Genomic DNA, 23,139 nt, shown 5'->3' on the forward strand with positions numbered 1-23,139 from the left:
CATTGATAGGAAGAATCAATATTGTGAAAATGGCCATACTGCCCAAAGTAATTTATAGATTCAGTGCTATCCCCATCAAGCTACCAATGACTTTCTTCACAAAATTAGAAAAAACTTTAAATATCATATGGAACCAAAAAAGAACCTGTATAGCCAAGACAATCCTAAGCAAAAAGAACAAAGCTGGAGGCATCATGCTACCTGACTTCAAACTGTACTACAAGGCTACAGTAACCAAAACAGCATGTTACTGGTACCGAAACAGATATATAGACCAACGGAATGGAACAGAGGCCTCAGAAATAACACCACACATCTACAACCATCTAATCTTTGACAAACCTGACAAAAACAAGTAATGGGGAGAGGATTCCTTATTTAATAAATGGTGCTGGGAAAACTGGCTAGCCATATGCAGAAAACTGAAACTGGATCCTTTCCTTATACCTTATACAAAAATTAACTCCAGATGGATTAAACACTTAAATGTAAGACCTAAAACCATAAAAACCCTAGAAGAAAACCTAGGCAATACCATTCAGGACATAGGCATGGACAAAGACTTCATGACTAAAACACCAAAAGCAATGGCAACACAAGCCAAAATTGACAAATGGGATCTAATTAAACTAAAGAGTTTCTGCACAGTAAGAGAAACTATCATCAGAGTGAACAGGCAACCTACAGAATGGGAGAAAATTGTTGCAATCTATCCATCTCACAAACAGCTGCTATCCAGAATCTACAAGGAATTTAAACAAACTTACAAAAAAAATACCCCATCAAAAAGTAGGCAAAGGATATGAACAGACACTTCTCAAAAGAAGACATTTATATGTGGCCAACAAACATATGAAAAAAGGCTCATCATCACTGGTCATTAGAGAAATGCAAATCAAAACCACAATGAGATACCATCTCACGCCAGTTAGAATGGCGATTATTTAAAAGTCAGGAAACAACAGATGCTGGAGAGGATGTGGAGAAGTAGGAATGCTTTTACACTGTTGGTGGGAGTGTAAATTAGTTCAACCATTGTAGAAGACATTGTGGTGATTCCTCAAGGATCTAGAACCAGAAATACCATTTGACCCAGCAATCCCATTACTGGGTATATACCCAAAGGATTATAAATCATGCTACTATAAAGACACATGCACACATAGGTTTATTGCAGCACTATTCACAATAGCAAAGACTTGAAAGCAACCCAAATGGCCATCAGTGATGGACTGCATAAAGAAAATGTGGTACGTATACACCACGGAATACTATGCAGCCATAAAAAAGGATGAGTTCATGTCCTTTGCAGGGACATGGATTAAGCTGGAAACCATCACTCTCAGCAAACTAACACAGGAACAGAAAACCAAACACCACATGTTCTCACTTATAAGTGGGAGTTGAACAATGAGAACACGTGGACACAGGGAGGGAAACATCACACACTAGGGCCTGTTGGGGGTTGGGGACTAGGGGAGGGATAGCATTAGGAGAACTACCTAATGTAGATATTGGGCTGATGGATGCAGGAAACCACCATGGCAGGTGTATACCTATGTAACAAACTTGCATGTTCTGCACATGTATCCCAGAACTTAAAAGTATTAAAAAAAAAAAAAAAAAGAAAAAAATACTCACCATGCTCTATCTCCTTTAAGTCTCACATTGATGTTGTAAGGAAGATACTGTTTTTACGCTATTTGATAGATGAAAAAATGGAGGCCTAGGGAAATTGAGAACATTGCCCAAGGTCACATGGCTAGTGAGTGGCAGAGTCAGCATTCCAACCACAGAACTGTACAGTAAAGTACTAGCTTCACTTGAATGAGAGGCAGTGCAGTGTCTAACTAAAGAGATGCCCCAGGCAAGGAGGCAGAAGTCAAGGTTTAGTTCCTTGAATGCCTCTCAACCTCAATTCATTCAACCACAGTGTAAAAAGAAAAAGAAATGCCTGTCTTGGTTATCTCACAGAGTATTTGCAAGTCTAATTTATGAAGTCCTGTGAAGGCTGTGAAGCTGCTTTCTGCTGTGCTAGTTTGGGAATTGTTCATCCAGATCAGTTGATTTCTTTCTGGCCTCCAGCTGGCTAAAGTTGGGGGCTCCCTTCTTCTGGTCCTTGGGAGGGATCTCCTCTGTCAGAGTCGGGTGTGGAGTGTGTGGGTCATGGCCCATGTGGGGTAAGCTGGGTTTCTCAGGGTGCAGGGAGGGTACCAGGAAGAAACCTGATCTCCTAGAATCTTCAAAGCTCATTAGCTGTTCGCTTTAATCCAATGGAGCATTTATTTCTTTGTGTTTTTATTATTTCTGATTATTGTAGCTAGGTTTCATTTTAGTATATTTAAGACTTGGATTTTTTTTGTCTTAGCTTAGCTTAAAAGTAAACATGTTGAGCCTGTTCCTCTGATTTAAGGGAATTAGAACACTGAAAATGTTTAATTTTTGATAAAGGAACGAGAGAAAAGAAAGCATGAAAGAATTCTGAGTGAAGAACTTGTTGCTGCTGTGACCTATCTCAACCAGTTTTTGCCTCCTGAGCACACTATTGTTTATATTCCCTGGGACATGGCCAAGTATACCAAAAGGTGAATGATACTCATCTGTCTGGCTGTGATCATTTCCTTTTCTTGTAATGAGAAGTAACAAGAAGCTGACCTCTATGGTAACGTAAATGTTATCCTGTTAATTTCCTTCATGAACCTGTCGAGGGGCTGTTTTGAGTGCATCAAGAAACTAACCAAACATTTTCTTTCTTTTGCCTATCATATGTACGATTTGCCAATTGTTTGAAATATCTAGTCATTTCAGAACATCTCTACAACTGTTCCTTAAAGGCATTAGTTTTACTTTTTTCTATATCATTCTGTCTCACTATTTAAACACTTTCTCAGATGTCACTCATGGATGAACCTGTGATAATTCCTGACTGTATATAGTAGATCCAAACTCCTTAGTGTAATGTCAAAGCCTCGTCATCTGGTTGGCTTCAGAATGTGATCACTTTTTATTTATCCCAAGGGCTGTTCTCTTCCAGAAAACTGAATTTTCATGCTCTGCCACAAATGTAGCAGCCAAAGTCCTATCCTAAGCCTCCATTCCTATTCTTCACCCTCCCTGGGATGCTTTCCCACCTCTCTTTTGTCTTCCAAGATCTGATTCAAAACTCATCTCTTCTAAGGAACTTACTTTTGTTAAATCTTGCATTGTCTTTTTGTTCACTTACTACACAATCATACAAGCTCTAGGTTTACTTAAGGTCTTATTTTTTAAAATGTTACTATATCGTTTTGTACTTATTATACTTTTTTCTGAGTCATTTTATACAGTTAGATACACACACACTTTCCCAGAGTATAAGTTTGGTTACAAGTTGTTGCCATTCATATTATTTTTTTATTATCATTTTTTAAACATAGTCTTGCTCTGTCGCCCAGGCTGGAGTGCAGTGGTACAATCTCAGCTTATTGCAGACTCCGCCTCCCGGGTTCAAGCGATTCTCCTGTCTCAGCCTCCTGAATAGCTGGGACTATAGTCATGGCCACCGTGCCTGGCTAATTTTTTGTTGTTGTTGTTGTTTTTGTTTCTGTTTCTGTTTTTTGAGACGGAGTCTCACTCTGTTGCCTAGGCTGGAGTGCAGTGGCGCAATCTCGGCTCACTGCAAACTCCACCTCCTGGGTTCATGCCATTCTCCTGCCTTAGCCTCCCAAGTAGCTGGGACTACAGGCACCCTCCACCACGCCCAGCTAATTTTTTATATTTTTAGTGGAGATGGGGTTTCAGCATGTTGGCCAGGCTGGTCTCGAACTCCTGACCTTAAATGATCCACCCGCATTGGCCTCCCAAAGTGCTGGGATTACAGGTGTGAGCCACTGCACCCAGCTGCCATTCATATTATTTTCCAGTTTTTTCTTCTCTGCCACCTGCACTGTGCATGGTGCTCTTTTCACAGCAGTTTTATGAATGTATATTGACTTGACAACTCTTGAGGAGTGAAAGGCTTTGGAGAAAGCTCAGGCAGGGATGTTATATGCCAAGATTAAGGATCACCAATATTTGATATTAAGTTGCAGGTCTTTTGTGTTTCTTTCACATCAAATGTTGCTGGTTACTGAGTACATATTATATTCTAGACGTTGTTACATGTTTCTATCAAGTACCAGCCAAGAGATTTTAGAAATTACATCCTTAATTATCATTGCTATAGACTTTACTGGCTTTAGATATAAGGATAAATATATATTAAAACTTGGCTTCTTCTCACTTTTCTCATTCTTCCTTCTCTCCTCAGCAAGCTGTGTAATGTTCTTGATCGACTAAATGTGATTGCAGAAAGTGTGGTGAAGAAAACAGGTTTCTTTGTAAACCGCCCTGATTCTTACTGTAGCATTTTGCGGCCAGATGAAAAGTATGTATGGTATTTTAAAACTTATAATAAATCATGATTTTTGCTCTTATGGGTATTCTAAATAGAGCAATTTGTACTGCTTGGAAATTGGATGAATTTAGTCCTGGGGGGAGGCACACTGCTCACATGACTGAGTATTGAATGTTCACTGGCGCATGGGAATTCCTTTGGTGGTTACCTACATACCTTGAGATGTAAGCCATGGGTTCTGCATCTCTTGCTTCATAGAACAAATGTTACATAAAATATTTCTGTAAGTAAAATTTTCAACAGTGAACTCTATTTTTCAGTATTGAATAGGAACAGATATTTTTTTCTTATAGATTACATACTAACATTTTTATAAAAATAGTATTACTGTATTATAGTTATTCCCTCACAAATCTTTTATTACTATTTTGGGAGCTTCTTCAGATCAAGGATTTATGCTTTATCTTCTAAGAAACCAATACTGTGTATTTATGGCATTTTATTTTCAGTTAATGTAGTTAACTACAATCATAAGACAGCAAAAAAGAACTAACTACTAGCATATATGTCTTTGGAAGTAATCCCTTTGTTATAGTTTGCATTGTTTGCACTTGTTTATTGTTTGAATTTTAGGGTACCCATGACAGGGGTCCCCCAAGACTACTCCCAGATTTCAGTGATTCACTAGGAGAACTGAAAGGACTCCGCCTATTGTATTCTGGCTATAATTTATTATGGTGAAAGGATATAAAGTGACATTAACAAAGGGAAAAGGCAAAAGGGACAAAGTCCAGAGGAAACCAGGCACAAGTTTCCAGAGTCTTCTCCTCAGTGGAGTTGCATAGAACACACTTAATTCCCCAGGAAACAGGTTGTGAAGCATGGGTGAAATGTTGCCAGCCAAGGAAGCATGTTGGAGACTCTGTTTTTTTACTGGAGGCTGGTCACATAGGCAGCCTCTGCCTGGCATATACCAAAATTCTTGACTTCCAGAGGGAAAGAAGATATCAGGAAAAACCATATATTTCTACAAACCATTTCAGCACAGTGAGTCACTCTTACCAGTTCTGGGAATGGTGGAAACCCTCCTGAAATTTAAGTTCCTAGACATTGGCCAAGGGCCAACCTTATAAGCAGGACTTTCTAAGGATAGCAGTTAGTCCTGTTAGGTTAACTCTTTTCTGCACAGCACCTTCTTTTAAATAATTAAAATATTATCATCTATAGTATTTCATAACAAAACATATTCCTATGTATTCATTGCACATGGAGAAAATAAGTAGTCTCTAAACAGAAATCTGCAAAACCAACCAAAGAAATATAACAAAGCCTCCATTAATAAAAGCTGGGGGAGGTAGAGAATCCTAATGTTGAGTTGGGAAGGCTAAGGCTTGGAAGATTTTATTAGAAAGATGCCCTACAATTATTATTCATGTGTATAGAGACAAACAGGAATTGGGTTTGAATGAAGGCAAGGGAGATTTTGGTTGAGCATGGGTAACAAAATGCCAGAGCGGGCACTCGGGCAAATTAAAATGCCCCTTTCCTGGACTGTCTTTGAGGAGAGTGTGGTAAGCAGTCTGCCTCAGTCATTTGCATGTTCACTTACCTGAAAGAATGAGAGTAGGCAGGATCAGCTGATTTTTCAGGAGCCTTCAGATCTATTACTTTAATTCTATGATTCTTAACAAGGAGCTGGTACCGAAAATACATATTTATTCTGCCATTAAGTTTTTTAAAAGTGTTTATTTTTAAACATAGGTGGAATGAACTAGGAGGATGTGTGATTCCCACTGGTCGCCTGCAGGTATACACAGTATTATAATTCGTAATTAATGGAATCTGTATCCATTGTGTACTGTATGTTTTCTGTAAGCAATCGTGGAGAGACCTGTATCTTATTTAATGCAGAATTATTATTTGAGAATGATTGTTAAAAGGCTTACTTCTAGTCTTTAATGCTTATGAAAAATGTGTAGCTGGCTGGGCGTGGTGGCTCACGCCTGTAATCCCAACACTTTGGGAGGCTGGGGCAGGCAGATCACAAGATCAGGAGATAGAGACCATCCTGGCTAACATGGTGAAACCCCTGTCTCTACTAAAAATACAAAAAATTATCCAGGCTTGGTGGCATGCCCCTCCAGTCCCAGCTACTCGAGAGTCTGAGGCAGGAGAATCGCTTGAATCTGGGAGGCGGAGGTTGCAGTGAGGCGAGATCATGCCACTGCCCTCCGGCCTGGGTGAAAGAGCAAGACTCCGTCTCAAAAAAAAAAAGAAAAAAAAATGTGTAGCTGAAATAATATGTCCTATGGATTTTTTCTATATATTAAATGTTATTACTGGAAATAGAAACACAAACAGGAACATGAAAAGAATAAATCAGAGTGACTTTGGAAAAGAAGCCAAGTGTGTATACTATATATGTTAACTATGCTTTAGGAATGATATGGCCCTAACCAGTGAATATTTAGGTTGTATAATAAGGAGATGGGTCAGAAAAAAGCCCGTATTTTGCTAATTGGTACATGTAGAAATTGTTAGCTATTTGTTTTATTTTGTTAAACTAACAAAGTAAATTCAAATATAGACCAGAAGATTTAATGATGCTGTTACAGCAATATATAACCTTATGCAACTTTAAACATGTTCTTCATTATTTTGACTTTACATAAAACTGAATAATATTTGTTCAGGAATAACACCTGCCCACAGACTTTTTTTTTTTTTTTTTTTTTTTTTTTTTTTTTTTTTTTGCTTCTTAAAGAAATCTAAAGTAGTATGGAAGTTCTTTGGTGATGGAATAATGGTTGAAAATCTTAAGGTATTTCTCTTTAGACTGGCATCCTTCGAACCAACTGTGTGGACTGTTTAGATCGCACCAACACAGCACAGTTTATGGTGGGAAAATGTGCTCTGGCCTATCAGCTGTATTCATTGGGACTGATTGACAAACCTAATCTACAGTTTGATACAGATGCAGTTAGGTAAGTCTTATTTTTTGCTATTTGAATGCTGATAATGGCAGAAGGCAAACCTGGTTACTAATAAGATTTTTTTATGAAAGTGTTTCTACTTTTAGCTTCTCAAAAATTATGTTGCTAGAAAACATTATTCAAACTAATTCTGTTTTTCTTATATTTTCTTCTAGTAGTTTTATAGTTTTTGGTCTTATGTTTAAGTCTTTAATCTGTCTTGAGTTGGTTTTTGTATACGATGAGAGACAGGGGTTCAGTTTCATTCTTCAGCATATGAATATCCAGTTTTCCCAGCACCCATTTGTTGAAGAGGATGTCCTTTCCCCAGTGGATGTTCTTGGTGTCTTGGAATAAATATTTCTGTTAAAAATTTGTGTATTCTTGCCATGGTTTGGGCTTTGGGTTTTTCTTTTGTTGTTGTTGTTGTTTTTGCTTGTGTTAATTATGAATAAACACCACATTCTTTAGATAAATCCAAAGTACTTAAACAAACTAGTGGTCATTGTTTTAAAACAAATCCAGATGGCATTTTTAAAAAGAGTACTGTGTCTTCATACATACTAAAAATCTAAGATGTATAAAAGATTGATTCTTCATTAAGGATTACTATTTCTTCACTGTCTATTGGATCTGTGACAGTCCATGAAGTATTATTTTTTGAAAATACATTAATGATAGCTGATACTGGTCATCGGAAATTGTCATAAAGGCTCAGCTGAGGAAAGTAATCAGTTTACAAATGGCCACACCAACAGATATCACTGCACTGGAAATATTAACAGACACTTGAAGAAACACAAGTTTCAAAAGTATGTATCTAAGAAAGAATATGGTTTCTTAGTCTGCTGTGATCTGAATGTTTGTGTCTTCCCTAAGTTCATATGTTGAAATCCTAACCCCCAAACGGATGGTATTAGGAGGTGGGACCTTTGGAAAATGAGTAGAGCTGAGAGGAACCGTCATGACTGGGACTAGTGTCCTTATTATAAAAGACTGAAGAGAGCTAGCTTGCCCTTTCTATCATGTGAGGACACAGTGAGAAGACCATCTGTGATCTAGGAAATGGGCCCTCACCAGACACTACATATACCAGCTCCTTGATCTTGTACTTCCCAGCCTCCAGAAATGTGAGAAATGTTTGCTGTTTATAAGCCACCCAGTTTATGGTGTCTTGTTGCAGCAGCTCGAATGGACTGACACTGTGACAGGAGCATATTCTTTTTTCAGAGGCAATTCAGAGAGCACAGTACATTCTGTTACGGGAGGTGAATTGCTCTGGCAGGCTGCAGAAAGTTAGGAGTCTTTAAGTATGGTTAGAAACAACCTGGTCTGTCTTTGGTGGGCCATGTTTTTGGTGCCCCTGCTTCCATTTTAGTGTTTTCTATGGCTTTGGTATTTACTGGAATATCACTCTAAAATATATTAGCGTTTGCATTTATTTGCAAGATGTTGAAGAATCTAACTTGAAAGGCTCAGAAGAATTTTTAAAGTATAAGACTTGTTTGGAGTTTGGCTAAGTGAATAACTTGTGCTTTGATTTTAGTGAAATTCTTTAATATGGGTTTTTCTTTTTTTAGGTTATTTGAGGAACTCTATGAAGATCATGGTGATACGCTGTCCCTTCAGTATGGTGGTTCTCAACTTGTTCATCGTGTGAAAACCTACAGAAAGATAGCACCATGGACTCAGCACTCAAAAGACATCATGCAAACCCTGTCTAGATATTACAGCAATGCTTTTTCAGGTAATTCTGAAGTAATAGCTATTTTTAAGACTTACTCCGAAGTGCATTTTTTATACGTTTTTTAAAGCTATCTGGCTCAGTAAAATTAAAATTAAATATTTTAAAAGTTTAAATAAAACAGTCTGTCACTTAGAAGGTGCTCAGTAAATATTTGTCCAATAAATGAATGAATAAACATTTGTATTTTAAATAGGACACTTTTGCATTTTGGCACCCATAATTAGAGTTTTTATATAATGCAACACACTTTAATTCCTTGGCTTCTGTCTCTTTCTATTTTTCTGCTTGCAGTATATAGATAAAATTTTTTGAGGGTGTTGAGTCATTTTTTTAAATAGGGTTCAAAGTCTCGACAATTGTCTAAGAGTGTAAATATCACTGAATTTTTTAAATGTCAACTAGAAACAAATTGTGATATTAGCACTAAATTATACTCATTAAATTCTACTGTTTTATGACTTGTGAATACTACATGTAACGGGTGTTGAAATGGTGCTTCTCCTGCCTCCATTCTCATGGAATTGCCAATACAATAGATATCACAGACCAAAGTGATTGTGAGACAAACCCCCATGCACAGAATTTATGAAGGAGGTGCTCAGTGATTGATTTCATGAGTCTTCAGCCCTTGTACCAGATTAGGGATAGAAAAGTTTACAAAATATGGAAAAGAAGATTAGTAAAGAGGTCCTTGGGGCCGGGCATGGTGGCTTATGCCTGTAATCCCAGCACTTTGGGAGGCCGAGACGGGCGGATCACGAGGTCAGGAGATCGAGACCATCCTGGCTAACATGGTGAAACCCCGTCTCTACTAAAAAAAATACAAAAACTAGCCAGGCGTGGTGACAGGGGCCTGTAGCCCCAGCTACTCGGGAGGCTGAGGCTGGAGAATGGCGTGAACCCGGGAGGCAGAGCTTGCAATGAGCAGAGATCGTGCCACTGCACTCCAGCCTGGGCGACAGAGCAAGACTCTGTCTCAGGAAAAAAAAAAAAAAAAGGTCCTTAGGAGTGAACTGCAATAACACCCACCCTCGGTGAAAAGAGAGTGGGCTTCAACAGGACTCTGGGTGAGCTTGACGTGGTATCCTGCTGTTGAAGAGACCCAGCATGTAGGCCTTGAACTGTTGCACAGCAGATCTGAAGCAGAGGGATGGGCTGAGGAGAGTGTGCCACATTGGGAACTGTCTGCATTCCTCCAGTTGGGTGGGCCAAAGGATACTTCAGTGTTGACTGGTAACCGGATGTGGGCCTCATGGAGGAGGGTGCCAGCATGGGATTGGCCTGGGTCCTGGCCAGTAAGGCCCCTGGAAAGACAGAGGGACCTTAGCAGCAAGATCCAGGAGGTAAACACTGGATACCTAAGGAGCCAAGGAGGGAGTTACAAGAAACTGCCTGATAAAGGGAATTGTAAGAGAGTCCCCAGCGCTGGCAGCTTCAGAAGCATCTGGGAAAGCATCCATAAGAGTCAGCTGTCCACATTTTCTAGGCCCAGAGAGTTTGCAAAGCTGGTCTCTTATGCTCCTGTCCAACTGTATTAGTTTTCTGTGCTGTGTAACAAATGACTGTAAACGTAGCAGCTTAAAACAGTACACATGCATTATCTCACAAGTTCTGTGCATCAGAAATTTATGCACAACTTAACTGGGTCCCCTGCTTAGGGTCTCTCAAGGCTGCCATTGAGAAAGAACCACTTCCCAGCCCATGTGTTGGCAGAATTCAGTTCCTTGTGGCTGTAGGACTCATAGCAGTGTGCTTCTTCACAGCTGACAATAGGATGAGTGTGCTAGCAAGACGGAGTCTTATAAATGTAATTTAATAATGGGAGTGACATCCCGTCATCTTTGCCATATTTCTTTGGTCAGGAGCAAATCACAGGTGCCCCTGACCACACACACGGGAAATCCACATCCATTTCCTAGGGCTGCTGTATCAAAACAGCACAAACCAGTGGCTCAAAACAGTAGAAATGTATTGTCTTGCATTTCTGGAGGCTAGGAGTCTGAAATCTAAGTGTTGACAGGGCCATGCTCCCTCCAAAAACCCAGAGAGGAGAATCCTCACCGGCTACTTCTGTCATGTGCTAATATGTACATATCCCTCAGGGTGTATATCACCATGAAAAAGGGCATCTGTTCTTTTGCCCTTTCCTGTGGTCATTGTCCCTGTAATAGGGGTCATTATTGATGCTTAAGGATCAAGTAATGTGCTTTTTTTTTTTTTTGAGAGGGAGTCTCGCTCTGTCCCCAGGCTGGAGTGCAGTGGCTCAATCTTGGCTCACTGCAAACTCCACCTCCCGGGTTCAAGCGATTCTCCTGCTTCAGCCTCCTGAGTGTAATGTGCTTTTTAATAAGAATAGAGGATAGACAGAATGACTGTGTAGCTGTCCATGTTTAAAAAAGAAAGGAGTAATATAAAAGATAAAGATAGTCTGAGAAAATGATGTGCACAAATGGAAAGGTAAGGCAAAATTATGCACAACTGAAAGAGGAGCTACTATGAAAGGAATGATTTTATGAATAATGTGGCTAAAACAGGCTTCTTTATTTTAAGAAGCATGGTGTCATTGGGATGTACAACTTATTTTTAAATTACAATGGGTATTATATAATGGTGACAATACAGAAGAATTTTCTTTAAACCACTCAAGACAACTTTGCAAAACTTAATCAGTCTTCTCGTGTTATGCCTCTGGGCTAGGCAGGAACATACTGATTAATTAGATTAAAAAAAAAAAAAAGCGCTGGGCATAGTGGCTCACACTTGTAATCCTGCACTTTGGGAGACCAAGACAGGAGGACTGCTTGGCCCAGGAGTTTGAGACCAGCCTGGGCAACATAGTGAGATCCCATCTCTACAACAAATACAAAAATTAACCAGGCATGGTAATGCATACCTGTAGTCCCAGCTATGTGGGAGCCCAAGGGCAGAGGATCCCTTGAGCCTAGGAGTTCGAGGCTGCAGTGAACTATGATCATTCCGTTGTACTCTAGCCTGGGTGACAGAGTGAGACTCTCTCTCAAAAAACAAGCAAACAAAAGCAACTAGAATAGTGAAATTAGGTTATTAGGAATTTTACCCTTGGTTTATGTGGATGGACTGATACTATGGGGTCAATTCACCTGACCCTTTTTTCTATTCATTTTAAAAACTGTTCTTGAGGCTTCACATGCTAGCATGCATGTTGGTCTAGGAAGCACCTTTTAGTTTTTAGTATAACTAGTTACATAGGGAGTTGGAGGATGCTTTACAGGGAAAGCATAGGTATCTCTTCAGATGTTAGGGAGAGCTTTTAATTCCCTTAAGGGCCTTGCTAAGCTCTTTCTATTTTTTTTTTTAAATGCAAATTTTTAAGCCTGGATTTTCTTGCTGAAGCTTGTTGAATTTAAATCCTATTATTAAAAAAAGATAAGAAACCTACAGCAGTTAATAATAGATCTGCTGTATATATATGTGTGTGTGTGCATATATATATATATATATATATATATGCCTAACATAAATATGTACACCCACATGTGTGTGCATAATTTAAATGTAGTGAATGTGTGTCTGCATGCATGGAGGGGAATCATATTCTCAACAGGGATCTAAAGAGAAAAGCTCCCAAGGTGTGTTAGGTCGTTTTTGCATTGCTATAAAGAAATACTTGAGACTGAGTAATTTCATAAAGAAGAGAGGTTGAATTGGCCCATGATTTTGCAGGCTGTACAGGAAACATGGTGCCATTATCTTCTCAGTTTCTGGGGGGGGTCTCAGGGAACTTTTAATCCTGGCAGAAGAAGGGGGAGCAGGTGTCTCACATGGCAAGGGGTGAGGGGAAGGAGGTGCCACACACTTTTAAATAACCAGATCTCTTGAGAACTCACTATCGCAAGGAGTGCATCAACCCAAACACCTTCCACCAGACTCCATCTCCAACATTGTGGATTACATTTCAACACCAGAGTTCGGCAGAGACAAATATCCAAGCCGTATCACAGGGTCAGGATTTCAAAGCTTATCATGCGTGGAAGGCAGTGATCCCAGAAGATGGTGCTGAGGTGGCTTCACCTGGCATTATGATAGTACTCTAAAGGACTGCCAGCAGTTTCTTCCCCTTTCTGCTCACTGCTGAAAGAGGAACATCAAAGGGAACATGCTGAGAACATTTTAATTTATCAAGAATAGTGAGATAGCCTTATGAGGTTATCCTTCAAACAGCAGATTGTGAGTTAATAAGCTGTATTTTGCAATAGGAGAAATAAAACAGTTGGAAAAATGTTTTGTTTTAATAACGTTTGTTTTAACACCCTTGGAAACTTTTGTTAAAGCCCAACTCTTTCACCTCTTCTGCAACCAAAGCAGTTATACATGGCAAGAGAAAAGTTTGTAATTTATTACTCTTAAACAGACTACAGTTCTCCAAAGGACAATTGACTGTCCTGTGACATTTCCATAGTAAGTTCATTCTTCCACTCTCCAAAATGACTATTTCATAACTTGTCCTCTCTCCTTAAAGCTACAACACCTCAGTTTCATCTGATGACCTTGCTTCATGCTTCAGTAAGAAAATAAGTTATTGGAAGGGAACTTCCTCTAATTTTTTTTTCTTTTTTTTTTCCTTCGAGACGGAGTCTTGCTCTGTAGCCCAGGCTGGAGTGCAGTGGCGCTATCTCTGCTCACTGCAAGCTCCACCTCCCGGGTTCATGCCATTCTCCTGCCTCAGCCTCCCGAGTAGCTGGGACTACAGGCGCCTGCCACTGCGCCTGGCTAATTTTTTGTATTTTTAGTAGAGACGCGGTTTCACCGTGTTAGCCAGGACTTCCTCTAATTCTTACCATCAAACGCAGAGGGCGTCCTTTTCTGCACCCATAGTTTCTACCCTATATTGTATTACCATGCTTGTGGTGGCCCTGCTCCATCTTAAGTCAAGCCTTGCCTTTTTCTTTGAATCCCATGCCTTCTTGTGTTCCCTAACTATATGCTTGTTGCTGTACATCATCAGTTTCTCCGTCTCCAGTGCATCATTGCCATTAACATAAAAGTATACCTTAGCGTTTTCCGTCCACCCTTTCCAGCTATTCCTAATCCCACATGCCCCTCAAACCATAGTCCTGTTTTTCTGCTCTCATGAGCAAAACCTCTTGAAAGGGTTGTCTCCACCCTGTTCTCGCCACCTGCTCCACTTGGCAACTGCCCTGCCATGACACTGAAACTGTGCTTGTCCAGGTTACCAACAATTCCCACATTGCCAAATCTAATGTTTACTCTTCTGACTCCATCTTACTCAACCTTTCAACAACTTTTGTCACAGTTGACCACTTCCTCTTTCTTAAACTTCACTTTGTGAGATCGCTCAGTGGGATATTGAGATCTCTCTCAATAGGAGAGAGTCTCAGTCTCCTATTTTGACTTGCCCTGCCGTGTTTCTAAACCCTTCTTTTTTTCCAGTTTTGTCCTAGGGATATCACATTCAGCTTTTGACCACCATGCGTTTGTCACTCAGATTTTTATCTCTAACTTTAACTTCTCATGAACTCCAGACTCATTTATCTAAATGTCTACCTAGCATCTCCTCTGGGATATTGAATTAGTTTTTTTGTTTTTTGTTTTTTGAGATGGAGTTTTTGCTCGTTTCCCAGACTGGAGTGCAATGGCGCGATCTCGGCTCACCACAACCTCCGCTTCCTGGATTCAAGAGACTCCCCTGCCTCAGCCTTCCGAGTAGCTGGCATTACAAGCATGTGCCACCACCCCTGGCTGATTTTTATTTTTAGTAGAGACAGGGTTTCTCCATGTTGGTCAGGCTGGTCTTGAACTCCCGACCTCAGGTGATCTGCCCGCCTCGGCCTCCCAAAGTGTTGGGATTATAGGTATGAGCCACCATGCCCGGCCATTGAATTAGTTTTTTATCATTGCCATGACAAATTACTACAAACTCAGTGGTTTAAAACAATACCCATTATCTTAGAGTTTCTGAGGATCAGAAGTCTATGGACACAGCATTACTGAGCTGTATTCCCTGCTTAGGGTCTCACAAGACTAGAGTAAAAATGATGTCACGTGACATTAACATGAAGTCAAAATGTCAGCTGACCTGGGCTCTTACCTGGAGGCTTCCTGGCTCATTCTTATTGTTGGCAGAATTCCATGCAGCTATTGGACTGATGTCCCATGTCCTTGCTGGCAGTTGGCTGGGGGTCACTTTCAGTTCCTAGAGCCTGCTGCATTTCTTGGCTTGTGGCCTGCTCTATTTTAAAGCCTACCACAGTGCACCAAATACATCTTGTGCTTCAAATCTCTCTGCCTTCCCCTCCTGCCTTCCTCTTCAGCCTCTAAAGGATTAATGTGATTACAGTGGACCCAACCAGATGATTTAGGATTTTTCTATCTTGCAGTTGATGATAAGTAACCTTAATTACATCTGCAAAGTCCTTTTTGCCATGTAGTAGAAAATATTCGTGGTATGATACTAGGGAGCAAAGGTCTTGGGGGCCAAATTTCTTCCTACCACAGATATCTAACAAAATCACAAACTTACCATTTCTGAGACAGAAACTCTTGACTCTGTCTCAAGTCCGTTTCTCTACTTGTTTTTTCTACTTCAATACCCATTGATCCATTCAGAAAACGTAGGAATTCTCCCTGCATCATTTCTTTTCCTCATCACTGTTCCCCAATCCCATCTATCAACAAATCTTGTTGGTTATACCTCCAAAATAATATCTTCCGTGTTTCATCCCTACTTCCGACACGCTAGTCCACACAGCCACAGCCACCCACTGTTATCTGGATGGCTGCAGGGGTTTGCTATTCTTGTTGTTTGTTTGTTTGAGTGATGTCTTACCCTGCCACCCAGATTGGAGTGCAGTGGTGCTATCACAGCTTACTGTAGCCTTGACTTCCCAGACTCAAGTGATTTTCCCACCTCAGTCTCCTGAGTAGCTGGGACCACACCCTTCTAATTTTTATTTGTTTATTTATTTTTATTTTTTTGTAGAGATAGGGTCTCCCTATGTTGCCCAGGCTGGTTCCTAACTCCTGGGCTCAAGTGATGCTCCCTCTTTCCAGCCTTCCAAGTAGCTGGGACTATAGGTGTGTGCCACCATGCCCAGCTCATATTTTTTATTATTTTTGTAGAGACAGAATCTCCGTGTGTTCCCCAGGCTGGTCTCAATCTTGTGAGCTCAAGCGATCTGCCTGCCTCAGCCTCCCAAAGTGCTGGGATTACAGGCATGAGCCTCCATGCCTGGCCATTTTTTTCAACTACTAAAGTAATATATGTTAATTATACGAAGTACAGAATGGCTCACAAATAAATCATATGATCCCTACCTTCCAGAGATAGCCACTTGTATATTTAGGAGAACATGATCCTTCTGGTTTTACTATACCTGTAATTTATAATCTGCTTTTGCTCTTTTAGATAATGTAACGAATCTTTATAACCTTAAATATTCTTCTATAACATGATTTTTAGTAGCCCTATGGGACTCTATCTTTGAGAAGCATCATAATTTAGTTATTTGCTTTGTGCATTTAGAGTCGTTCTGAACAAACATCTTTGAACATATACCTTTTTGCATATTTTGATCTTATGAAAAGTTCAGAAGCAAATTTATTAGGTCAGAGGGTAAAAATAATTTTTAGTGCTTAAAATATCTATCTATATATTATATAGATATATATTTGCCAAATCGCCTTTCAGAAAGGATGTAACAGTTAATGTTCCCCTTGGCAGAGTATGGGAGTGCCTATTTTGAAATGTATTTGCCAACTTAATGGCAGAAAATGGTATGTTGTTCTAATTTGCATTATTTGATAACTAGTGAAGTTGGATTTTTATATATCCATTGGCTGTTTCTGTTTCTTTTGAAAATTGTGTGTACCTGTTTTTCTATTAGGGGTTAATCTGTGTCTTTCCTACATTTAGTTGGTATTTATTTCAATGTCTGATGTAAGGTAGGGGTCTAACATCATTGTCCCTTCTGCCCCCACCCCAATACTATTGTACTGTTTATTGAATAATACTTCCTCCTTTCATTGATGATTTCAGAGGACACTGTATCATAAACTTAATATTAGAATAAGAGCTATTTGAGTTCAAAAATGAATTTTTTTCTCTAATTAAAAAGAATTGTTATATTTAAACCTGATCTATTTAAATATAGTGAGTAGTAAAATTGGCTAATGTTTAACCTGTTTGAATGGTATTTGAATGGCGCATATTCTTTTTTCCCTTAAAGCACAATTAAACATGAAAGTGGCTAATCGTTTTGCCCTCTTATGCACAACCGCAGAGAGCCTACCAGTTTTAAACCCTTGTTCATATCCAGAGTACCACTATCTTTCTGGAGGTGATTGTTTTATTTGCAGTCAGAAGTAGCCAGGAGAAGATCCTTGGGCTCATTAGGGCTGGCTTTATATCTCAAGCTTAGGAAGTGACTGTAAACATCATACATGTATTTTCTGTTACAGCAGCAGTACTTCCAAAAACGCTTCTTTATGATCCTTTGAAAGAATATTCTTTTTTTGGCTATGTTTCTCACATCTTACATTTTACCATACTTGCTAAAAATTAAAGGTAACTGCTGTTAAAGGATGAAAGAAACTCTAGAAAACGTGGCTGAAAAGTGGAAAGCTTCTCTATATTAAGATATTTTGAGGTACTACGTAGAATGAACTATTAAGTGCTATTAAGGCTATTTAAGAAGCATAAAGAATGTAATTACCATGAGAGCATCATGTTTACTTTTGTATTATGTAAAGAGGGTACAAATTGGGGCAGTAATGTATGCATTATTTAATGCTTGATGTTTTCTCTCAACAAGTGCAAAGAAAGCCCCCAAATGTGCTCAGCATATAAACATGTCCCTTTTTATATATTACTTTTAGCCTGAAAGGTAAGTGCTGTTTTAATGGAATGCTTCCTGTCTAATATCTGAAATACATGTTTGATGTACCGTATTTCATATTTCATTCATTTAGTTTTGCTGTAATGATCAAATAACCCAATGAGAACAATGTTGCTAATTTCAGATATATCGTGTTCACTATAACTGTCGGAAGAAAATTGATTTTATAATAATGTTACCTTGTTACAAATGCAGTCATTTCTACTGTGCTATCTTTTTAGTTCTATGCTCATTTTTGGAAAGAGGTTATTATTTATATTGTGGATGTCTGCCACAAACTTGAATATACAGGGCTGTGAGACAAGAATGGAAAGAAGGAAATGAGGAGAAAGAATGAAGGACACTAGGGAGGAGAATGTCGAATGGGATAGGTGGTTCATGAGACCACTTCAGTGCATATTATCATTTTTACCAAAAGATAATTAGGAAAAGGAAGAGGAAGTAAAACATACACAGAGTCAGTTTTGTTACTTCATAGTATAGTTTAAAAGGTAATTTTGGAATGCTTGAATAGTTAGAATGAGGCTGTTATCATGTGCCTTCTCTGCCTTCATTTTCAACCACAAAAGAGAATGGGCCAGGCTCACAGCTGACAGGGACAAAATGTGTTGTAAACATTGTCTCTGTTAAAGAAAGGGAGAGTATCTTTTCAAGGATTAAAAGTGGAGACAATGAAACTGACTTGTTCAAGGTTGTGCAACAGAATATGGATAGAAATTGGGTCATTTTATTTGTCTCTGAAGTCTCTGCTTGTCTTTGCGATAAAGTGAAGATACATTTACTTCAGGTAAAATAACAAATGGTGAGGATGTATTTTCATTTTAAAAATAAAATTGCTATCTAAGGTATTTACTATCTGAGTTCTTAAAGATGTTTAAGTGTCTCCAAATTCAACAAGCAGTTTATGTTCGCTATCATCTGTATATTTTATGAGAGGTATGGACCAAAGAGGAAACATTTTGAAGCAAGATTTTAATTCTGCTCCAAATCTTGGTAACTTATGTGTGTGTGTATGAAGTATTTGTATGTATTTGAAGTATAAATACTACTTTTGTACCACTGTCCTCCTAAGAAAATATTCTCTTGAGTTATATACATCGGTAATGGATTTTCTGAAATATATATTTTGCTTTTTAGATGCTGATAGACAAGATTCCATTAATCTCTTCCTGGGAGTTTTCCATCCCACGGAAGGGAAACCTCATCTCTGGGAGCTCCCAACAGATTTTTATTTGCATCACAAAAATACCATGAGACTTTTGCCAACAAGAAGAAGGTACTTTTCTTCCTAGTCTGTAATATAAACTCCCATTTGGTGTTATTTTGAATATGAGATACTTTTCATTTTGAGAAATCATAGGCTAAAGTAGTCAGTTTTATTTTTTTTTTAATTTTTAAAATTTTTTGTGGGTACGTAGTAGGTGTATATATTTATGGGGTACATGAGGTGTTTTGATACAGGCATGCAATGGGAAGGAAGCACATCATGGAGAATGGCGTATCCATCCTCCCATGCATAAAGCAGTCAGTTTGGCCACATGCTTGCCATGAGTTCCGTAATATTGATGTCCTGATAGTAGGTTGGGGAAAATGTGATTAGCAATTGTTGTTTTGCATTTTCTCTAAGATATGAAGTTTCAGAACTTCATTGTTAAACAGAAGTTGTAGCTCCACTAAAGCAAACCAACAGTATCATCTTTGAGTGTTTCCTACAAACTTGAAACTCTCAAGGACTCTTAAGATGCAGAGAGTCGGTCTTAGATTTTTCAAGTGTGACAGCTAAGCAGCATGTACCTTGTAATTCCAATATTCTCTCCTCCAGGGAACAACCAGTCTCAGTGACACTGGGAAGACGGGAAGCTAGAGCAGTGCTACTAGCTAGCGTCAGATAGCCACTTTCATGTCCCCACCACTCACATGCTTGAGTCACTTGCCAGTACAGGTTATTTCGAGTACAGTTAAATTGGTAATATAATATTCTCAGAAGAAACAAACAGTTTACCCGAAGCAGTTTAGTGTGATGCTCTGTGGTGTGAGCCTCAGGATCAGGTAGAGTTGAGTTGGAATCTCTGCAGTTCTGTGACCTGGGTCAAGTAATTTAAACTCTCTAAGCCTTATTTTCCTTATCTGAAAATGTAAATGCCTGGACACACCTCACCGAGGCAGAGTCCCCTGCCTCGGCCTCCCGAATAGCTGGGACTACAGATGCCCGCCACCATGCCCAGCTAATTTTTTTGTATTTTTAGTAGAGACGGGGTTTCACCATGTTAGCTAGGATGGTCTCGATCTCCTGACCTCGTGATCTGCCTGCCTTGGCCTCCCAAAGTGCTGGGATTACAGGCATGAGACACCGCGCCTGGCTTCTTGCAGTTGTTATTAAGTTCTGTGTTGCTTCAAGAATATTTAAAGTATTTGCAAGGTCTCAGAGTTTGTATGTTTCTCAAATTTATTCTTATCAATGCATATTATTAGAATAACCAACTTAATACTTGAGCTTACTGTCCCTATAAATGGAGCACTGCTAATTTTTACATTAAATTTATTATTAATAAAATATTGTTTATATGAATTTTTGCTGTTAAAAAATTTGAAACTTTATTTGTTTAGAGATGGGTATAAATACCTATATTTATATTTACTGATGACAGTTAACTATAGGTAAATATGGTTGATTTTCTGAAATTTTTTATTACTTTAAAATATTGAAGCTATTTAGATATAGCTTGGGAACAGCCATAACTCAATTTTCCACTGCAGAAATTAGCTATGTATTAAAAGCATAATTTAAACCCCTTTCTCACCTTGAGTTACATAACGAAGGCAGGGGGTTTGGGAGTTTATATGTGGGAATAAAAGGAAGCTGGTATTACATCCCCATTTTCTAAAAAAGGAAATTGAGGTGCAGAGATAATGTCTTGGCTAAGATTATTCAGTTAGATGATTCAGTGAGAATCAGCTCTAAGCCTACCACTGAAAATAAAATTGTATCAAAGTAGATAATACGGCTTACTCAGTTGATTTGGATCTCCTTTTTCTGTTTGTTTGGGTTTTTTCCCTCTAGAATGTCAAAATTCTGAAAACTATTTTTTGGTGTCAGGGGAAGAGGGAATTGATACTGTGCATAAACAATTTTTATAAATACTGTAAGATAAATTTCAGTGGGTTTTTAAAAAAATTTTCTAGTGTCACCCACCTGTACAGGTTATTTTGCTGACAGTTAAAGCAGCATTACGATTCTCAAAAGAAATGAACAGTTTACCCAGAGGCAGCAACAGGACAAGAGCATGGAGCTCAGGCTCACGTAGAGCTGAGTTGGAATTTCTGCAAGTGTGTGTGGCCTGCGACCCATTAACCTCTCAGCCTCATTTTCTCACCTGTAAAATGGAGATGACTATACATACCTCACAGGGTCATTGAGGCTTAAATGGGAAAATATATGAAAAGTGCTTAATACTAGGTCTGACACAGAATAAACCCTGTACTGAAGTAGCCAGGCTCTGGAAAGCCTGCCTCCAGTTAATACCTGGTGACCTTGGGCAAGTCACTTAACTGGTCTCATTCTGTTTCCACATCATTAAAATAGAGACAATAATAGTACCTAACTTACAGCTTTCTCTGAGAATCAGATGAGATCATATAAATGGTTAGCACCTAGCAAATACAATAAGTGTTAGTATTGTTACTGTCTTTTGTTTGTTTGTTTTTGAGTCAGAGTCTGGCTCTGTCACCTAGGCTGGAGTGCAGTGGGGTGATCTCGGCTCACTGCAGCCTCTGCCTCCCGGGGCTCAAGCCATCTTCTCACCTTAGCCTTCCAAGTAGCTAGGACCACAGGTGGATGCCACCACACCCAGCTAATTTTTGTATTTTTGGTAGAGACTGGATTTTGTCATGTTGCCCAGGCTGGCCTCCATCTCCTGGGCTCAAGCAGTCTGCCCATTTTGGCTCCCAAATTGCTGGGATTACAGGTGTGAGCCACTACACCTGACCTGTTACTATTCTTTAAGGAGATAACATTCCCTAGTTTTTAACATTTATTAAAGATCATACGGGATGCCCATAAAGTCTGGAAACTTAGATAATGTGACTTATTAATGTAATATTAATAAAGACTTTATTATTTATTCATGAGTGTTTTGAAATTTGTGGCATGCTGTATCTTATACTGTGTTTATCAATGATACAGGAATGGTATAGATAATGGTGTGGCATATCTATGCCATGAAATAATATTTTTCTTGCACAATAAGGGAAGAGGGAATAAACCTAACTCTACCTAGAGTTCATTGGAACAAGGTCCTCTTGAGATAAGTACTTCGATGACACAAAATCTCACATTTATTGATCTGCCTAAAACCACTAATTGAAACTTTGTTCTGAATTTGATTAATGTGGCATACAATCATCTAAGATTCCATCTAATGAACTATTGTTTAGAATGTCACCAAGATGTTTTTAGGTATTAAGCATTAATTATTTCATTGACTCCTAGAGTTGGGAGATTTCTTGGCCTGCCCCCTGTCTGATATGTAAGTTCTCTTTCTGTTTCCCTAGGGAGAGAGAGGTAATCTGGCCTATGCTTGACAAGCTCTTGTTTGTCAACTGTTGAAGAGGCAGTTGTTTTGGAACAGTTCACTTACACAATTCTTCCTCATGTCATGCTGAGATCTGCTTCTCTGTAATCTTACCTATTAATCCCAGTTAAAGACCTTAAAAACAAGATTTCCTCATCCACTTGATAATCTTTTAAATATTTGAAGTTGAGTTCATACGCTTTCAAAATCTCTTCTTCTACTGGTTGAATAGCCCCAGTTTCTTCAGCTGTTCCTCATATGCTCTGGTTTCAAGGCCCTCCAGCATTCGGAACACCCCTCTCCTCTGTGTGTATTCCAGTTGAGGTCAATGTTCTTCTTAAACTGTGGCCCCCAGATCTGGGTCCAATAATGGTCAGCGTTTGGTCTGATTTGTGCTAGCTGTTGTGAGACCACTGGGACTATCACTCCCCTTGTCCTGGATGCTGTGTTTTCATTGATAAGCATAAGGTCACACCAGCCATCCTCAGTGTTGCCATGACAGTGTGCACTCTCCGAGCTTCCTGTCTGTTAGAACTCCTAAGTCTTTTTAACATGTGCCGTTGCCGCTCTGCCACATCTG

General features: G+C 39.1%; 1 protein-coding gene across 2 annotated transcripts in view; it reads left to right on the forward strand.

Annotated features, from left to right (window-relative positions):
• Window positions 1-23,139, forward strand: part of FIG4 (FIG4 phosphoinositide 5-phosphatase) — a 128,928-nt gene that overhangs the window by 62,391 nt on the left and 43,398 nt on the right. Inside the window, exons 11-17 of one of the 2 annotated variants that reach the window (XM_030809555.1) lie at window positions 2,452-2,585; window positions 4,289-4,405; window positions 6,137-6,182; window positions 7,211-7,359; window positions 8,106-8,159; window positions 8,928-9,094; window positions 19,126-19,264. In XM_030809555.1, coding sequence (XP_030665415.1) covers window positions 2,452-2,585; window positions 4,289-4,405; window positions 6,137-6,182; window positions 7,211-7,359; window positions 8,106-8,159; window positions 8,928-9,094; window positions 19,126-19,264 — 806 coding nt within the window. The remainder of the gene's footprint in view (window positions 1-2,451; window positions 2,586-4,288; window positions 4,406-6,136; window positions 6,183-7,210; window positions 7,360-8,105; window positions 8,160-8,927; window positions 9,095-19,125; window positions 19,265-23,139) is intronic. The other variant, XM_003255554.2, reaches the window with a different exon arrangement.

Source organism: Nomascus leucogenys, chromosome 3 (genome assembly GCF_006542625.1).
Source record: "Nomascus leucogenys isolate Asia chromosome 3, Asia_NLE_v1, whole genome shotgun sequence".
NCBI lineage: Eukaryota > Metazoa > Chordata > Mammalia > Primates > Hylobatidae > Nomascus > Nomascus leucogenys.